Source organism: Dermacentor albipictus, chromosome 7, assembly GCF_038994185.2.
Source record: "Dermacentor albipictus isolate Rhodes 1998 colony chromosome 7, USDA_Dalb.pri_finalv2, whole genome shotgun sequence".
Taxonomy (NCBI): domain Eukaryota; kingdom Metazoa; phylum Arthropoda; class Arachnida; order Ixodida; family Ixodidae; genus Dermacentor; species Dermacentor albipictus.
The window spans coordinates 75,957,382-75,976,306 of record NC_091827.1 but is presented as its reverse complement, the minus strand read 5'-3'; the positions used below and the strand labels follow the sequence as shown (position 1 = coordinate 75,976,306).

Genomic DNA, 18,925 nt, shown 5'->3' with positions numbered 1-18,925 from the left:
CATGGACACTCGCTGTCAAAACGCTGGTGTGAGCAAGAGCAGTGAGAACATGGTGCGCACAGTGGTACGAGCCGTCTGCAGATCCTTTTCAAGATACGGCGCATGCAACCATGCAAAGTACTCGCTGGCGGAGTTAAAACATCCCGCCCCCACCCCCCCCCACCCCATCCTCTCGCACTGTTTCCCCACTCTCAACCCTTCTGCGCACGAGATTGAGCCACGATTGTCAGTTCCCTTTGCGCCAAGTCGCTACATATGCAGTTGCTGCCGGAGCACAATGCTACCGTCCCTCCCTTCCTCCCTCCCTGCCATCTTCCCATGGCCTTTCGCTTAACGGAAGGTTGGGTGTTTGCTCTTCGCCTTCCTCCCTCACGCGTGCCAGATTGAGCCGCGATCGTCGGCTCTAATCGCATGCTTTCCCTCGCACATACAGCATAGGGCGCGCAGCAACGGTGTTATCGCCCTTGGACGGCTATCAAGTTTGCAGTAAATACAATATTAGTCAAGTTTGCAATCGAATACCAACTGGCCCATACCCGAACCCTGCAGGACGAAACCTTGCAAGAAATTTTCTCTGATGAAATCTCTTTTTCGTGCATTCAGCATTCGTCCCTGAAGCACATGTCTATGCTTGTTCTTTATCGTACCTCATCTGTTCAAAAGATGTGCCACTGGTGTAGCAGAAGGAAGGCTTTGCACAAATTTCCAAGGTTTAAATTAAAAGATGGCTGCCGGAAGTTCAATATAGGCTATCATAGCATTTTGCCATGTGCTCCCATGTTCCACAATCGGTCCATTAGTCAATCAATTAACTTTAAAAAAATAATAATCAGTCAGACCTCTGCACAGCTTTTTTGTCTTAATCTCTGGTCCCGCCTCTTCCTCTTGCCCAGGTACTGGGCCTCGGTGTCCATCCCGCACGGCACCAACGGCCTTCAGGCGGCCTGCCCCTTCTGTGCCACCCAGCTGGAAGGGTACCCGGGATATGTGCGCCTCATCTTCCAGGACCACATCGACTGATTGTTGCTGTTTACCCCCTCCCATTCTTCTTGCTCTCGTGGGGCCTCGGCAGCTGACGGCATTCGCGAGTGTTCGGAAGAAGAAGAAAAAAGCCAAAGGCGCAATCACCCTCTCTCAGCTTCAACCTTCTGCGGTTACCACGAGAGCAGGAAGGGCTGAATGTCGATGGGATGCCTTTGGTCCGTGTCCCCATACTACAATCCACCTGTCTCTCGAGGCAGGATGTCGCAAGCAGCAGCGTGCTGCGCTGTTGTTCGTCACATCGTCGGATGAGGTCTGCTGAAGTCATCGAGACTGCGGACAACCTCGTCAGTGGCGGCAGTCTGCAAGAACTGGGAGGATGGTGCGCCGTCTTTCTCCGCTTTAGATGGGGACACTGGAAGTTCCCGACGAGCGTGACAGAGCTTTGTTGTAATGAAATCTGCTTCCATGCCATGCCAACTGGATCTAATCGCGCACCTGGCTGCAAGTGCAATGTCCTCCCAGTACATGCACTGGTAGACACCTGGGATGCACAATAGTTGGAGCTGTGCGTGGTTTGGCGACCTGTGAATAGTTAAACAAAACTGATGACGAAACATTTTGTTGCAAAATCCTAATGGGAGGCTTCGTAACTTAGAAGTATCTTGCCAAATTTAATTTTATAGGAAGTTGCGATGGGACGTCTGATGCAGTTTCATCCTAAAACTATGTTACTTGACTGAAGAAAAAAAAATGTCATGGTGGATAGTCTTGTCTCGGCTTCTAGTTGCCCTGACAAGACAAAATGCACCAGCTTGTGCATTGCGCACCACAGGTGTGAAATCGCAGGCTCTGGGCTGTTGTTTTGCACCAAGTGCAATATCGCACGTGTAGAGAAGAGTCACTGTCTTGCTTTGCCATGCCATATTGACTGAATCGGTGGTGCATGGTATCTAGTAGGGGGGGTGTGCGAATATTCGAAACTTTTGAATAACGGATCGAATAGTCTTTGAATCAAATAGTCGCTATGTTTGTAAATGTCATTTTATTTCGAAGACTTTTCAAATATTTCGAAACGTCAACTGTGCCCAAGTAAACATCGGAGCAAAAGTACAGCGAATTTTCACCCCTGTGGGCATAGTATAGACATAAAACGTGAGCATGTTCCGGAGAGCCCTGTGGATGTGAAGAAAGTACTTGTTTGCTCCTAATGCTCCATTTGTGCTTTTAGTAAACATTTCATAATGTACCACGTGATCGCAGGAACTTGCTTATATTAAGCATGCTGGGATATTAACATTGTTTTATGTTAATTCGAACGGCTGTTCGTTATTCGAAATCTATTCGGAAAGTATTTGTTATTCGGGTCACTTCTGGTACCGTTTGATTCGATCTCAATAATCTCTATTTGCACACCCCTAGAACCTGGATTGTGGGTGAAATTGAAGCCAGCTGTGACCGGTAACTTGTACCTTGTCATTTGGTGTTGCGTGTTTTGTGTGGGGAGGGTGTGGGTGCTTTTGACAATATGCCGGGAAGTAAATGGCTTGCGTTGCATTGTAGTGAGCAGCAATTCGGAAATTGTGTTCACCGGATACGTTAGCAGGAAGGCATTCATGATGACCGCATCTCTCTGTGTGTTGAAATTGCGACGGTTTGCTTGAAGTCGGCAAGAATCATGTTTTTCAATGAACTATAACTTTATGTTGCATGGAATTAAGCAGCAAATGGAGAGGGTTGTTATGTCAAAGGGGCAGCAGATGGGAGCATTTTTAATGTGGAGTCTGCTGGAAGTTGTCTATGGTGGGATCGCTTAATTGTTTGTGAAACTTGAATGCCAGGTCGTGACGAATTTCGTAGTGCAGAGAAGTGCGGTGTGCGCATCTCGCTTGTTGAAACGACTGTGCCATTTAAGAAACTGCCGACTGTTGTGGACCACTCCTCAATAACCTGTTTTACAGTTTTGACTAGCCTCTGCTAGGAGGCGGGGGGGCAATGTATTTCAGGACCAAGTAGACGTATAACAGCGCTATACGCTACTGCAAAGGAAATGTAATGCTGCGGTGCACCTAGCAGTGAGTGTGCTTGAAGTTTAGTTGCATGAAAAGGGATTTGACCGAGCACATGCTTTTGAAACACAGAATCTCTTGTTGTGCCAAGTGTAGGATTACTTCAGAATTGAAAGAATTGTTTCATTGTAATTCTTGGTGTTAAGAGTGGTTCTTCTTGTTTTTTGTTGCCCTTTGTTTCCTTGTTGCCTTCTCGCTACTGGTATTCACTGCAATGCCATTGCACGAAATAGCATTGTGCATGTGTTCTCGCATTGTTGAATCCTCTGGGGCGAACAGCACAATTCAGACCAGTTGCCCTCAGACCGTGCTGTGTACTTTGGTGTCGCAAAGTTTGAGCCATCTTGAGGTGCATTGGTATCGCTTTATCTAAAGAACACCTTTGTTCGCATTCAGCCAAAGGATTTCTTTTTCATTTTGTTGAATACAAGACATTTGGTGAGGGCGTGGCAATTTCTATAGCTTGATTTCATCATTCTAGGCTTGGTTGAACATTGAGCTTACAAGAGTTCTGCGAAATGAGCTATTGTGAGAGATACTGTGTGCAATCTTCAGATTGCTCATGTCCTTTGTTTTTTTTATCTTAGTTTGAATGGTTAAGTGACATGTTTTCCTTAGTGGGGTCAGTTTATAGATTGTGCCTGTTGCTCCTTTCTTTCTCCTCCTCTGGTGTTTCCATTTTGTGAGAAATTCGCAGCAAGACATTCCGATCTTCCTACATGTGTTGCGTGACTGCTGTGCAAAAAGGCACGGTGTGTTTGTTGGCTTAATTGTTGAAAGAGGTCGCCAGATATCACATTGCAGCATCGTGTCTGCATTTGAAAATAAGTCATACACTCGTCATCAAGTCATCAATGTGGACTGCATTTTCTTTTCACTTTCATTTCATCTTCTATTTCACTGTGACAATGCCATTGGCATTCACCAGGGAAAAGACAGACTTGTCACAACCTGTTGATTAAAACTTGGAAGCCTAGCATTTTAGCTGTAGTCGTTAGTGACATTCAGAAAGCACTTCGAAATAATGCGGCATGACTCCTGCTCTCCACGGCTCAGCCATTCTGCTTGTGTAGTGCTCCTGGCTTGCCATAAATCGGGCCGGATTCTCGACTGAGTGCTTAGATGCTTTCACTTTTGAGTGGCATGGCTTGAGGGTGACTCCTCGCCAAATTAACGGGAGCCTTTTAGTGCACTCGTGACTTGAAAAGAACACTTGGGTGTGTGGTGTACTGTCACAATGGCTTTGTCGCACAGACTTTTGTCACGCCTGCTTTTCGTCACGGCTGCTTTTTGTCACATCCACTTTGGCCTCAGTCGATCAACGCGTGCCGAAAGTGACGCCCTTGAAAGTGATCGATCGAGAATATGGATTCAGGCTGGTTGAACATGCGCACAACTTCCTTGTTTGCTTTATTTTGAGCATTGCTTCTCAACACATTACCTTCTCCTTCTTCTGGTTTTATCAGTTATCTCCGTTCAACATTATGCAACGTTCCCCGGTCAGTTGCCCATTCCTTGTTTCGCCTCTTGATGCTTAGCTTTTTCTGGTATCACCTCTTCACCTTTCCTCACAGTGACTGTTTCTTCCTACCTCTGCAGTCAGTAAGGTTGTCACGACTTGATTTTGTGGGAAGAGGCGTCTGTGACGATCAAAAATGGCACAAGGTTATTGCGTGCACGACATGCAGAGAGTGTTAAATTTTCGTTCCATGAAAGGTAGGTCGTGTTTTTTTAGAGGAGTGCTTAATATCTTGATAGTGCGTGGTTTCGCTTTTGGCAACCAGCACAAGGACATGCACAGATGTGCACAGACGAGTACAAATGTACGCTTGCAGGGCGTCTTGAAATTTTGCGTTCTCATTGTGCAACAAAGAAGGAATGTCCTGCTTCCTTTGTTGTGCCTGGTTTTAGGTCCAGAACCTTCTTAAAGCGACCATCTGCTTCGGCAGTGCTGGAACCTAACGGCAAACCATATCATATAGCTGCTACCCATAGTTAGTGATTCATCAACAAACGACCAAGGTTAAGGCTCTGTTTATTTACGACTTGGCAACTGATGGCAAGGAATGACCTCTGTAGTCAAACCTCTTTGTAATGAAGCTGTAGCCAACACAAAAATACCTTCGTTATTTCAAATATTCGTTATAAGCAGGTATTTGTTGCATGCTGTTGTTGGTGAGAAACATCTTGAAGTTTAATTTGTTATATCCGATAATTTTTTGTATTTGTGCTCCTTATATTGAAGTTCAACTGTAGGTTGTTGGCAAATAATGTCACCCAAGCCAATTCTTAGGTTGTCTTTCTTGCAAATAGGCTACTGTCACGCATCATGCATCTCCTAATTCTTACCGCATCCCACACGGAGATGGTCGTTGCAAGATGGCTACCAGTTGTACAAATCATTCTAAGAGCTCTTGAGTGCCTATATGTTTGGCCATAATCGAATAGTCAAAATAGTAAAGCATGAAATTCTCAGAACACTAATCAAGTGGTAGCTGGAAATGGCAAACTTATTTTCAAAATTTTAAATAGGGGAGCAGTTGTGAAAGTATCGCATAGTGGAGCACAAACTGCAAGCGATACTTGCGTGATTGTGGTTTCCTCTGTAGCAGGCCTAGGATCTGCAATGAAAGACTGGTTGTATGTTAATTGCTCGAATGGCATTGCACAGTTGTACGGGGGCAACTGCGAACAGAACTGGGTGTGGTTACAATGCAGTGCAAGAAAAATGTAGGCATAACTGTTGGCGTTCTTGCATTCGTCTTTTCATCATTGCCTTTTTTGTTTCAGCACTGTTTGAAGCTGCGCTTACTATTTTTTCACTACAGCTGGGAGGTTGCCTGCCTATATATAACATCTGGTTCGAACAATGCACCTTTTCCTTAAAATTCGTAAAATCCAATGCCATACATTTGTTGGTTTATTGTGCACGGTGAGTTGCATTTTCGCAGTAGGAGTGAGATGCTCGAGTCCTTTATTTATTGTTTTTAATTATTTACAATGGTTTCTGGTGTCCCATCTCGCATCCTGGGTGTCGAGCATCGAGGACTGCTGTCTTCCTTCGCTTGTTGTTAGATGTGTCTCGCTTGGAAAGTGTGCGTTGCCGGCGGGTCTTCTTTTCCAGTTTTGAAGGGGTAGCACAAAACTCTCGCGACAATCACATGCTCTCTATAAAGCTACGAGTGTGTCATGGGAGGGAGAGACGTTATTTATGGCATGTTTCTTTCTTTTCTTCCAGCCGTGTTTATAGGATATTGTTTCATGCATTTTCTCTAGGAACCTATGAGACGATCTTTTTTGTTCATTTCTTTTTCCATTTTGGGTTCTTGTTTTTTGAGAACATATGTTTGTTTAATTCTTGTGTGGTGGTTCCTCTAGAGCCTGTGTTCTGCGCTTGCCTGCATTGATTCGAGTTTGTGATTTGTTCTTCTGAACTGTCAGTTGCTTTTCTTTTTAAGTGTGTGGACATCACGGTTGCTTGTGGTTTTCTGACAGCGCAGTTTGTGTGCATCAATTTTGCCCTGAGGTGTGTGCATCTTTTTCTTTTAAATTGCATCTAGCACAGGCAGTCTCTGTAGTTTACACACTTTTTGTTTGTATGAATGAAATTTTCTAATAGAAGTGTCTGCTTAAGCTGCTAGTATTGTTGTGCACCTTTTTATGGAATTGTCAAATTGGGAGGTGTGATTCATTCTTATTCTACATCCAATTTTTCTCTCCACCTTTTCTATCATCAATGCTTTCTCTACTTTCTGGTATTGAGATGTTCATCAATATAGTCCAGATGGGACTTTCATGCAGCTGTAAGCTTGTACAAATTAATTGTATAAATTCAGTTGTCGGTGTCAGAATTAGATTAGAGCTTTTTTCATTTGCAGTGCTTTTTTGTGTGTGAATTGTCCTTTTCTGGAGTGCCATTAAAGTTGACCAATATTTACGTGTCTCGCGATATACGCAGGATTTCCCTCTCGGGCTGTTTTCTGCCTAGTTGTGAATTGCCTTAGAATTTTGATTTTGCATTTTTGTCTTGTCCTCAACCAGAAAGGATATCATTCCATTCATGTTGCTATTGTGTTGCATTCTTTTTTCCTCGTTCGCATTATATATTTGCACAAACATGTAGTGTTGCCAAATTTGTAACAAGCACTTTCCATACTGCAGCAGATAGTGAAACGGAATACTGACACTACCAGCAAGCCCCTATTTATGCAATGATTGATGTTTACTAGAGGCTGGCCAATATTTTTGTTTCATAGCAAATGCACTGGTATGACATATTATTTAAACAAATTTTTAAGAATTTAAACACAGTTTTCAGCATGGTGTGCTTGCATTCTGGGTTAGGAAATCTAAATTCAGGAAATAGCAGGATATGGATTGCATATTAATTTAATTAAAATTTTTGGTTTAGCCTTCACTTAGAGATTTAGGATCTTTCATTGTGGAGTATGAGTGACAGAAAAATATTTCAGCCTGCCAGTTAAAATTTTAATGGAGTTTGTGAGTTTGGGATGGCTGTAGCTACGAGTGTACAGTAATTTGAAAATTTGAGTTCCCCTCTAAATGTGGCCCACGATTAAAAATTTTAAACAAGCCTAGTTAACAGAATGTACTTTTCATGTAATTGAAATGAAAGTGGCTGAAAGTCGTACTTTAAGTTCGAGAACCGTTTCCAGTTTGTATCTCTCGAAAGATTCATTGTGGCGGGTCGCTATAAGAACTGTATCTTGCAGCAAATGAAAAATTCAGCTTGCTGTGGCATGCGGTGTGATTGTTCCAGCAAGGTCCTGCTGCCTCTGTACTTACCAAAATGGTTTTCTTAGTTTGTCATTTCTCCTTGCCGTGTACAAAAGTGCGCTATCCTTTTCAGCCCAGGTATGATTTTTCACGGTGCTTTCCAACGTGACAGGTGCCAGGCTATGTATTCGCTACAAGAAGTACAGCTGAGTGTTTGTATCAAAGTTCCTCAGTCTTGTGTGTATATCTTCAGTTTTAGTCTTTGACCAGTTAGCCTATCAACTGTACAGTGGAACCTGAGGCCACCCGCTGGCTCGTAGCAGCAGTGACGCTAATTGGTGTCTCAATCTGAGTAATCTAAAAGCGAGTGCTTGAAAATATACCTCATAGGCAATTTTTAAAATTATCAACCATTATGATTCCTCAATCGCAACAAGCAATGTGTGTGCCTGTCTGAGTTAATTTCCGTTTCCTCACTCCGAGGGCTCTTTATGTACATATATTCGTGCAAAAAGTGCTTTGGTCCATGAGCTTGTGCGTGTGCTTAGTTGGCAGGTGGAGTAGACACTTTCTGGTGTGCACATTTTTTTTGTATTAAATGCTGAAGCATGTTGTACGTTCAATCACACTGTACCCTCTTTCCTGCATTTTTTGTAAACAACTGTTTGCCACAGCGCATGCACTGAGTTCAAGAGCAGAGGGCGGTGGTGGCTTTCTGTATTTATGCACTTTAGAAGATATTGTGCTGACGGGCGGAGTTTCCAGAAAAGTGATGTTGCGAGATACCCAAGTGCAGACTGGGATGAAGCAGCTGCCTGCCCACTTCTCGTGAGAATAATATCGGCAAAAGGTGCATCAAAATTACAAGTGTAATGTCGTCCTGGGCAGCTCTGTGTCGGCTTGTTCATTTACTGGCTTCTTTGAACTGTCTGCGGAATCAACTGTGGCTGCATGCACATTGCGATAGTATTGGCAGTTTGTCCAGCCGACTGTTATTGGCTCCAGAGGTGCATTGTAACTCAACTGTTTTGAAGAGGCCCAAGGCTGCCCCCTGTGTAACTTTTACACCAGCAGAACGTTTCCAATGTGCGTGCCGAAGTGTGCACAGATCTAATCAGTGAGCCACTTTTATTGTGAACAGTGCTGAAATAGACAATAAAAAAGAAGCACACACACACCACTAAGCATCATCTACTCATTCCTCCTATCTAGTTTCTTTGCCGCTTCCATTAAAGGTGCGTGACCATCTAGCACACAAATTTGCAGTCTCTTGGGTCTTGCTAAGCCAGTACGTAAATTACCTTTATTGCAGGCAGTCAAGGCACCACATTAAGAGCTATCAAAAAGAAGGCACACATACATAGTTTTGGAGTAGTTGGTAATTTAAGGTGCTGCTTCAGTATAATAAGAAACTTAATTCCAATGACTTCCCATCTGTGCTAAGCTTTCTTGGCGTCAAAAGCAGGCTGTAGAGCATTGTGACCTGCTTTCTCACAGAAGTGCCGAGAACTGAGTTTTGTGTTGTTTCTTGGCTATATCTTTTCCATTCTACATTTGCCTGTACCACAACCAGATTCACTGTTGCTGCTGTTTCACCCTCATTTGAGCACGCATTTTGCTTGGAATTCCTGAACATCGCAACCGTGCTTGCATTTGGGGGTAGTGTGCGTAAGGGTGGCAGACGTGCCTCCTGCACCACTTTTTCTTGTGTTGTGTTCTCTGTGTGCTTAGGGTGGTGACAGTTGTTGGGTGCATTGTAGTAGGAGGAGAGCACATGCTGTTTATTAGCCTTTCTCTTTTTTGGCAATGTACAGAAGCATGTTTACACGCGCACTGGACCCACTTTGTGTATGATAATGTTAACGCCTCACCAACACTCGTCCCCTTTGCGTGGCCTCTCGCATTGGTGTGGGCCTATTTATCGAATGTATGTACAAGTGTGCATCTGAAGCTGTGTAGATACTATACCTTACTGCTGGTATTTCCATGTACCATAGGAAATAAAGATCATTTTCAACAATGGCGTTGTGTTTCGTGCTGGCTTTGGCTTTCAGGAGGAACAGACAATTTCTCACAGCATTTTTCTAGCCAGTGTTGTTGTATGTATTCTCTGTTCCTAGGGGCAAGGCAGTAGCGATATCTTCCGCTTTTGAAAGCAATAAACATGAAGGTTAGACATGATGCACAAGGAGGATGGATAGAACATACCACTGTTAAATCGCTGCACTTTTTACTTCTAATGTGTGCAGGAAGTATGTGCACATTTTAATTGCAAATTGTGACCGGAACATGCAAGAGCGGATGTATGTCGCATGTCTACACTGCCATGTGTGCAGGAGCTAGCCAGCATTTTAAATTGAAAGACCACCCATATATTGTGTATTGATAATGCTGGTCTTGCAGAATGTCTAAAGTAGCAAAGCTAAGCAGGCTGCAGGGATGAGATGTGAAGCGCTACGGGCCCAATCGGCAATACGAAACTTTCGTCTGCGGCTTGCTTTCCTGCAGTAGTGAAGACGAGTGTAATGAATTTGCAGGCACTGCGAGGTTGATGTGACTTTACACCTCCGTTGACACGTCGCAATATAAATTCCCCCGAAATATTGTAGGGGCGAAGTGAAGCTGAACGCACGTCCAGCGTTGTCGTTGCTGCACGTTACGTTCACATGCGATTTATCTAGACCCTGCGATACACGCGCGTGGTTCATACTTGCATTGCACTCTGCGAAGTTTAATGCAGATTTGCTTCATTGAGGATCGAAATCGTTCGCACGAGACAGGCTCGCATGTACTAGCTGCCGGGTTTCACCTTTACTCTATGTGTCGAATATGAAGTGCATTTTCACCATTTCAACTGAATAACTTGAAGTGGCACATATTAGTAGCGCGAGTAATCACGTAGCCCACTTAGCAAATGCGTCGCGAATTGGCATACCTCGCAAAATTGCACTGTACATAAAGAAGGCATATTTTGCAAGCGGCCTATATAAATTAGTTGTTTCACCTGATACGATCCTCTTTCTGGTGTAATCGCTATCAGATATATTGTTGAATTGTTACCGCAGCACAAACGGGCAAATGTCCATTAACTGAACAAATGATATGGTTACGTGGACCAAAGAAAGAACATGCAACGCAAGTCACCGTTCCAAACGAAACCGAAACTTGTTGTAGACGATGAGTATTGTCCTGCCCTCTAGTGCTTTTATCAACGAGCGAGTTCCGGTCACGAGTTGCGGTGTTTTGACGGGCACGTTGTAGCCGCGTGTTTGCCGGCCGTGTTTCATCGGTCTCAAAAGTAAGCGAACACGTCGAGCGCCTCGGAACTGTCCGTCTCGTTTTCGATTGCGCATCTGTGACCGGCGTTATTTCCTTCCGAGTCATGGCGAACTTTCTCTCGCACGGCAACATCGCCCAGGCGGGCGATACGTGTGTGGTGTACTGCACTTTCGCGCACATGTACTCCCTGAAGCTCGCGTGCGGCGAAGTGTTTCAGACCAAGTACGGCGCGCTGAAGCACGACGACGTGATCGGGCGTGTGTACGGCACCAAGGTGCAGTGCTCGCGTGGCTACGTGTATGTGCTGCGCGCTACGCCGGAGCTGTGGACACTGACGTTACCGCACAGGACGCAGATCGTCTACACCCGCGACATCAGCCTTGTGACGCTGCAACTCGACCTGAAACCCGGGTCGGTCGTCTGCGAAGTCGGTAAGACCGCCGAAGTAGTCCTGATACGAAGCGGTTGGCTGGGGCACGCGAATCAGCAATGATGCCGGAAAGCGGCCATCAAAGCTAGCGTGCGGCTCTCTTTGCAGAAGCAGAGAATGGTAAAGCATGGTTTACATTATCGGTACGCGATAGATACGCCGCGGTAAGCGTGAACGAATGTTCTCGCCTACGCATTCTGTACCAAAGCCGCACTGTGGTTCCCGGGCTGCAAGCCAGCGCAACTATTGTGTGAGTTATGTTGCTAATGCAGTTACAAGTTCTGCGCAGCCGCCGTGGTTGCTGGACTGCTAAGCACAAGCTCGCGGGATCGAATCCCGGCCACGGCGGCCGCATTTCGATGGGGCGAAATGCGAAAACACCCGTGTACTTAGATGATGCACGTTAAAGAACCCCAGGTGGTCCACATTTCCGGAGTCCCCCACTGCGGTGTGCCTCATAATCAGAAAGTGGTTTTGGCACATAGAAACCAATAATAATAATAATAATAATAATAATAATAATAATAATAATAATAATAATAATAATAATAATAATAATAATAATAAATACTGCCTCTGCATACCGAACAAATCACTGAGGGGCAAGGACACTCGCCGTGTACACAAAGTATCGTATGCGTGCGTCATTTCCTCACATAAACACTATAACTCCTAGCAGGGCGGTTAAATACGGCTTGTGAAAGTGTGTAAATACGTCTCGCGAAAGCATGTGCTTGTATCCCTTTACTACATACACCGCATAAACAGTTTTTCTAAACGCACTGCCCCCACTGCAGAGGCCACTGTTCTGACACATATGCTTAGTGAGGATGACCCCACATGTAACTGCTCACAACTAACACATTAGTACTGCACCCACGTGGAGCCTACATCTTGGAAAACCTGTAAGCTGGTTAGCCCCATCGTAGTACTATGCAAACTGTGTAACCTGGCAAACTTATTCCATATGGGTAGCACAGCAGAGCGATGTGCTACCCATTCGACCATCAACTATCTGGTGACCTAGGTAGGTGGGAAAAATGTTTGATACAAATGCACATAGATAGAAACACACATACATGGATACTTGCTCCCGGAAAGTGATTGCCCCCAGGAAGTAATTGGTGTACTGCTGTGGTGCTTTTGGTAATGTTTCTCAAAGCAGAGCTTTGTTTACATCCTTTTTTTGGTACACGAACATCTTATAACACTACAAGAAGAAATGGAAATACTATCCCGCATCACGCAAAAGAATAAGAAGGGAAGAGGCAGTAACATAATGAAGACTACAGACTGAAACATGCATGCACATAACTCTGTTACATGCAGTGCACCCAGCAACATGTTGGAGAGACAACAAATACTGCACAGCGCCCTCTACCACATGGTATGGGGGTGCGCAAACAATCCGACGGCACCACAAGTACAGCAGCCATCAGAAGACCAATGGTAGGCTCGGCTGACGTGCCAGGACCCTGAGGACCAGCTTCGGCTGGTGGACAGAGCCAGGCTGTAGAGTGTCGTGGTTTCCCGGAATAAGGAGGCCATCCACCTAGGGCAACACTAGCCATGTTGTTACAATAAAGTTTATTTAGAAACCAGCTGAAGAATAAGAATCTTGCAGATCTGTGCACGTTAGTCTTCAGAGTTATGCCCCTCTAATAGCGAGCTAGCCAGAAGGTTAGGTGAAACGCAACAAAACACATAAAAACATCACCGTTAACCCTTTGCTATACTTGTGATTTATTATTATTTCTGATGATGGGAGCAACTGTAACACTAATCGTACTGCAGTAGAATTATTTCTTTGTGTTCTTTTTGACCTCTTTAACACTTCTCTAAGAACACTTGGTGCCATGTAGCACCGCCGTCACAAGGCTTCCGAAATGTGTTGTGCGTTGGTGTGTGCAAATGCACAGAAATGCATCATACAGCAACTGGGCTCCTCTCTTGTGCTTCTTTCTGGATACCCTGCACCACCTAGTAGCACTGCCGAGAAGTCTGCCTGTGCCTCTGAGGTGAGAAGCAGCACATGCCGGCACTTGGTAACGCTGAGAATCGTTCCCTCACTTGACATACACCCAGTGCACATACCCAGTGCATTCGTGACGCAGCTTGTTAAAGCATTGGTGTAAAAGGCATTCATTGAAAAGCTGCGCATACTCAGTGCACTTGTGGTGCAGCCTGCTAAATCATTTGGTTGCTGTCATTGAGGAAACCTTGGGTTATGGGTTTGATTTTGCTCTGCATCAGGAAATTTAAGGGATCTTTTCCTCATTGTAGAGCGGCACGTGCCTAGTTACCGAAACAGGTGTCAAAGGTGCTCATTGAAGAGCAGCACACACCTACAGGCACGTACACAGTTGCCCTAGTTGGCATCAAAGAGGTTCCTTAAAGACCAGCACAGACCGAGTGGCACATACAAACTGCTCCAACTTGGCGTCAAAGATGTTGTTTGAACAGTGGTACCTGCCCAGTCCTGCATCTACTATGACCCATGTCGACATGAGAAATGTTTATTAAAGAGTGGAATATATGTACATATTGTGACATACTCAGCAGCCTAAGTTGCTCCGGCAGTTGGCTTCGAACGCTGTTCCCTAAGCACAGCAGAGCGATGTGCCACCCATTTGACCATGAACTACCCAGTGACCTAGGTAGGTGGGAAAAAGGTTTGATACAAATGCACATAGATAGAAATACACATACATGGATACTTGTTCCCGGAAAGTACATCAAGTACCCTAAGAATCGTAACACATCAAAAGAACAGGTGTGTTGCTAATTTGCAATGGATAGCCACTGGTAGTTCTATATTTTAGAATACATGCTAAGACAAGGAGAACAGATCAAGGTGGAAGGGACAGTAGTGATTGGATATTTCATGGTGACTTTTTTCTTGCAATGGACTTGATATAGGCTGATTTTTCCTGTGTGAAGCTAGGGATACTTCTGGAATTGATTTTGTATAAGGAATATCGCTTGCAGGAGACGTAGACATTCATGATAAATATCAATGGCAATTGACATCCTGCGGCTTGTGTGTATTTTGTAGGCACAAGGATAATGTGCGTGATAAGTGCATAATGAAGGCCGGTACCCATAGACACAAGTACTTGAAATGTTCAAAAGTATTTATTGGTAAAGGCTGTCAAGGCAACCATCATAGGTGTGAACACTTCTGTTTCTTTTGTATTGCTTCATTGATACACTGTGCTGTAATATTATGTTCATGGAATATGCCTGAGACATCTCCACAATAAATATTTTTATGCTGTAGACCAGTCATACTTTCACCATTTTTATTTACTTGTGCTTGTTTTATATCTGTCCATGTTTAGGACTGATGGAAGCAAAAGACATGTGCTCTTTTGGCATAGTTAATGACATGATGCAGCTAATGACACTGGGTGTTTAAGTTAAATCTTTTTGTCTGGTTGAGTTAGACTTCCCTCTTTTTGTCATCTTATGTACTGTAGCTAAATTAAGAAAAGCACATGTAATGAGAACTTAAACACGCAGATGTTATGGCTTTCACATATCTGATGTGCAGAGGGGTCCATGCCCCCCTTCGTTCCTTATTCAAATGCAATTTCATCTGCTTATTCAAGCAATACTTGCTCTGCTTGGCCCAGCATGGCTTCACGCCTATTCGTCGGTCAGTACCTCATGGTTTATATTTGTAGGATATCTAAACATTACGGTTACCAGGTAGAAGCTCCAGCAAACCGGCCCATATGAACACTGCATGTTGACCTCCAAAGTAGTGCCACTTTGTACACTACTGTTGTGCATATTCATGTAATAAATCACAATATAACACGTATACATGTAATGCTGCCTCATAGGTATTTCTAATGCATGCAGACCTCCTAAAGGGGGCTCGAAACACTTTTTTTAACATAAGAAAATGTGGGCGATCTGTACTTGAGACTTCTGGGAACATTGGAGCCGAATATTATTGCACTACGTGTCAAAGGGAACTTACAGTCTCCCGTCAAAAAAGCCAGTCAAGAATCGCTTGCTTCCTCCCTTGTAATGTCGTCAGTAGCTACGTAGAAAACAGGCCTAACATGCATTGGCAGACCTTGTGATCGTAAGAACATTCTCAGTAATACAATTATCGCTAGTATTAAGTTAATTAGATAAAATATAGACATCTGTGATTTTGAAGAGACCAAGAAAGAGGTATTTCATTTCTGCACTTTCCGTCTTAGCTGCGTTTGCAGCACGTGGCCTCTGCGATCACACCGGCTTGCTGCGTAGCATAGACACTGCGGCCGCCACAAGGTGCCGCCACAAACCCTCTCGACGTTTATCTCGACGGCGAGATGCCGTGACAACCGCATTATCTGATTGGTCTCTGTGGGTCACGTGGCTCCAGGTGCATCTTCGAAGAAGCCTGAGCACCCATTTCGCGTCTAGAGAGCGCAACGCAGGCCTGAACTGGAAGTAGCATCGTAAGGCAAAAGAAAACAGCGAAAATGCCCTACTTCTGGGCAAGGGTTTGCTGCCTTGCCATCCTTCCTGTATAACTTCCAACGTGCCAGTGGAGACGGAATGGGAAGAGAAGTCACGTGCATCGTTGCGATAACTACCTCCAACTCCGCTTATACTAGAACGATTCGGAAAAAGAAATTGCGGCAGGTGATCCGTGAGGTGACGTCCTTTAATAGTGAGGCCATTCTGTGATTTGTTATAAAAGTGCTTCAGGACCACTTTAATTAATGGAATAGTGCATGATATTCACCACCCTCTTGGACATTTCTCATATTTGGCTTGCCTCCATTTCCGAGCCGCTTCGTATGTGCCCTTTCCCGGACCAATCCCTCAGTATGGGCATGGGGCATTGTGACACAAGAGTTGTATGACGTATGTGACGACTGTGCATTCCTCACCATTCTTGGCCTACAATTATCAAACATCGCCTTGGTTATTGTGACAGTGCTGCATCTCCAATTCACAGTATACACACATCCACCTCAAGTGGTGTTTGCATATCAGCACAGTTTGTGAACAGTGCAGTGTATAAACATTCTGTTACATTAAAGTTGTGACCTCTCCAGTGTATGAGCGTTAAATTAGATTACACGTTGCATCAAACGAGAATAAGGACAATCGCGGGTATCACGTTTACTTGTATACGATTAGCTGTTTCATGGTACCATTGCTTCACATAGATTCTAACATGCACATTGGATTTGCATATCATTTTATTTACCACAAGCACCATACATTACCTTCATCTTTGTGGTTGACACAGACAGCCACAGGTGACAAGGCTGTGCCAATGTTGTACACTACTGCTGCTACCTCACTTACTCAAAACTCACTTACTCAAAACATCTTTTAGATTCCATGCGTTGGATTTGGTTCTCTTTTTTATCTTTACCTGTTGACCGAGAAATTGTCGCCCGGTTTTTGCATGTCATAGGCAGTTTTTCTTTCTGGATTTTCAATGCGTATGTGCCTCTGCCCAATCACATTGACGCAATTTCCTTGTTTATGGACGTTTGTTTATGGTATTAACGGTATGTTAGAATGCTGACCTGCCAATTTGTATATGTTTTGCTTTAGGGACACCGGTACCTACACGAAATTTATGAATGTGACTTTCTAACAGAACAAGCGCTGATAGCTTTCATTTTTGCACCCTTTCTTTTCTGCAGGCACTGGCAGTGGTTCAATGACACATGCCTTGGCCCGGACTGTGGCACCGAATGGTCACGTGTACACGTTCGACTTCCATGAACATCGTGCCCAGGTGGCCCAAAAGGAATTTCAAGAGCATGGCCTGGACTCGGTTGTGACTTCTGCACATCGCGATGTCTGTCAAGATGGTTTCGGCATTGAGGGACTCGCTGATGCCGTCTTTCTGGACTTGCCTCATCCCTGGAAAGCTGTGGATGCTGCTGCTGCAGCGCTGAAACCAGGCTGTGGTGAGTAGAACAGTTTAAATAGTTTTTCAGCTGTGCTGGTTACGGGCTTTCCCACGCACACCATGACTTGCATGTATCATTGGCCCAGCCAGGAATTTCTTCTGGTTGATGGGGAGGGGAAGAGGGAGAGGGGAACGTGTCTGGTGTGCTCCCCACCTCCTGGCTACGTCCCTGCCGTATAAACAAACAAAAAAAAACTAAATACACGCCCTGCATACTCAAGATACTAAATAACCATCAACAGAACCTAGTGGTTATGGTTATTCATCCCTGGTTGTATATGGTCACAACAACAACTTGGTGCTTTTAACCATGGAGGAAGGAAAAAAAGAAACCGTGGAGGAGCGCCACGTGGCAATGTTGAATCCTAGTCATGAAAAGATTTAAAGCTAAGGCTCATAAGAAATAGGCTCTCACCACGTGATACGCAACCGGTAACTTGTAGCCGCGGAGAGTGCGGGAGAGAGAGCGAGTGCCTTGGGTCGGTTGTGACAGGCCATCATTAAGGGCAACTGCGAACGAAACAGTATCTTAAGACGTATGGCAAACATGGGAGGGCCAACTTTCCAATAGTCAACGCGCACGTAGGTGCCGGAGGGGAGGCGTCAGAGGAGGTTGGCTTCGAGGCTAGCAGTCTCTTCTACTTGTTTCCTTTCCTCAGCGCTTTTAACAGCGGACAGTAGTGCAGAAACCTAGAGGGATAGCAGCTGCCACATTTAGGGCAGGAGCATGTCAGGTAATTTCGAGCAGGGCGCGAATGGCCTACCTTCTTGTTGTTCACAATAGCATCGTACGTCATTCTTGTGCATCAATATGTACGTCAATAACGGAAATTGAGAAATTTACGCATAAATTTGCCAGGAAAACAAATTTTTATATTGTAAATATTGTGCAGCTCCCGTGCGCTGTGGAAACGAATGTAATGCGAAGCATTTTACGGGTGCCTGGCAATCTAGCCTCGTTTGGTGCAGCGTGAATCGTACGAAATGGCGCAAACCTATTCGTGTGTCTGATGCGAGCGAGAGCGTGTGATGGCCGCAAGACGACGGCACGATGACGACGACCATGTCGTGACGAATACAGCACGACAACGAGGGCTATAGGCATCGAGGACGAGCGAGCGACGACGACGACGTGGTACGGTTTCTTGCTCGTCGCGGCCTGGATCGATTTCGGAGGTGCGACAAACTGGGCCGATCCCGAAGGCGGTGCAGTGCCGGGAGGTGCCAAGGAGCTTACATCCAAAGTGGCTGGGGGTAGGTGAAGAGCGCCTACCCCCACAGGTAGCTTCTTTATCGAGAACTCGTATGATTAATAAAAATTGGGCCCCACAGTTCTCTTTCTTGTTGTTCACACACACACGCGCACGCACGCACACAAACACACACACACACACACACACACACACACACACACACACACACACACACACACACACACACACACACACACACACACACACACACACACACGCACACACACACACACAC

At 44.9% G+C, this 18,925-nt stretch overlaps 2 protein-coding genes across 5 annotated transcripts in view; both read left to right on the top strand.

Moving 5' to 3' along the window:
- The window catches only part of Pli (E3 ubiquitin-protein ligase pellino), a 136,406-nt gene extending 126,596 nt beyond the window's left edge, over nt 1–9,810 (top strand). For all 4 annotated transcript variants that reach the window (XM_065428372.1, XM_065428371.1, XM_070522389.1 and 1 more), the window contains exon 10: nt 894–9,810. In XM_065428372.1, the coding sequence (XP_065284444.1) occupies nt 894–1,020 (127 nt within the window). In that variant the 3' untranslated portion in view covers nt 1,021–9,810. The remainder of the gene's footprint in view (nt 1–893) is intronic.
- A 1,192-nt stretch (nt 9,811–11,002) lies between these two features.
- The window catches only part of Trmt61 (tRNA methyltransferase 61), a 66,206-nt gene continuing 58,283 nt past the window's right edge, over nt 11,003–18,925 (top strand). Inside the window, exons 1-2 of the mRNA XM_065428375.2 lie at nt 11,003–11,497; nt 17,166–17,435. Of these exons, the coding sequence (XP_065284447.1) occupies nt 11,170–11,497; nt 17,166–17,435 (598 nt within the window). The 5' untranslated portion in view covers nt 11,003–11,169. The remainder of the gene's footprint in view (nt 11,498–17,165; nt 17,436–18,925) is intronic.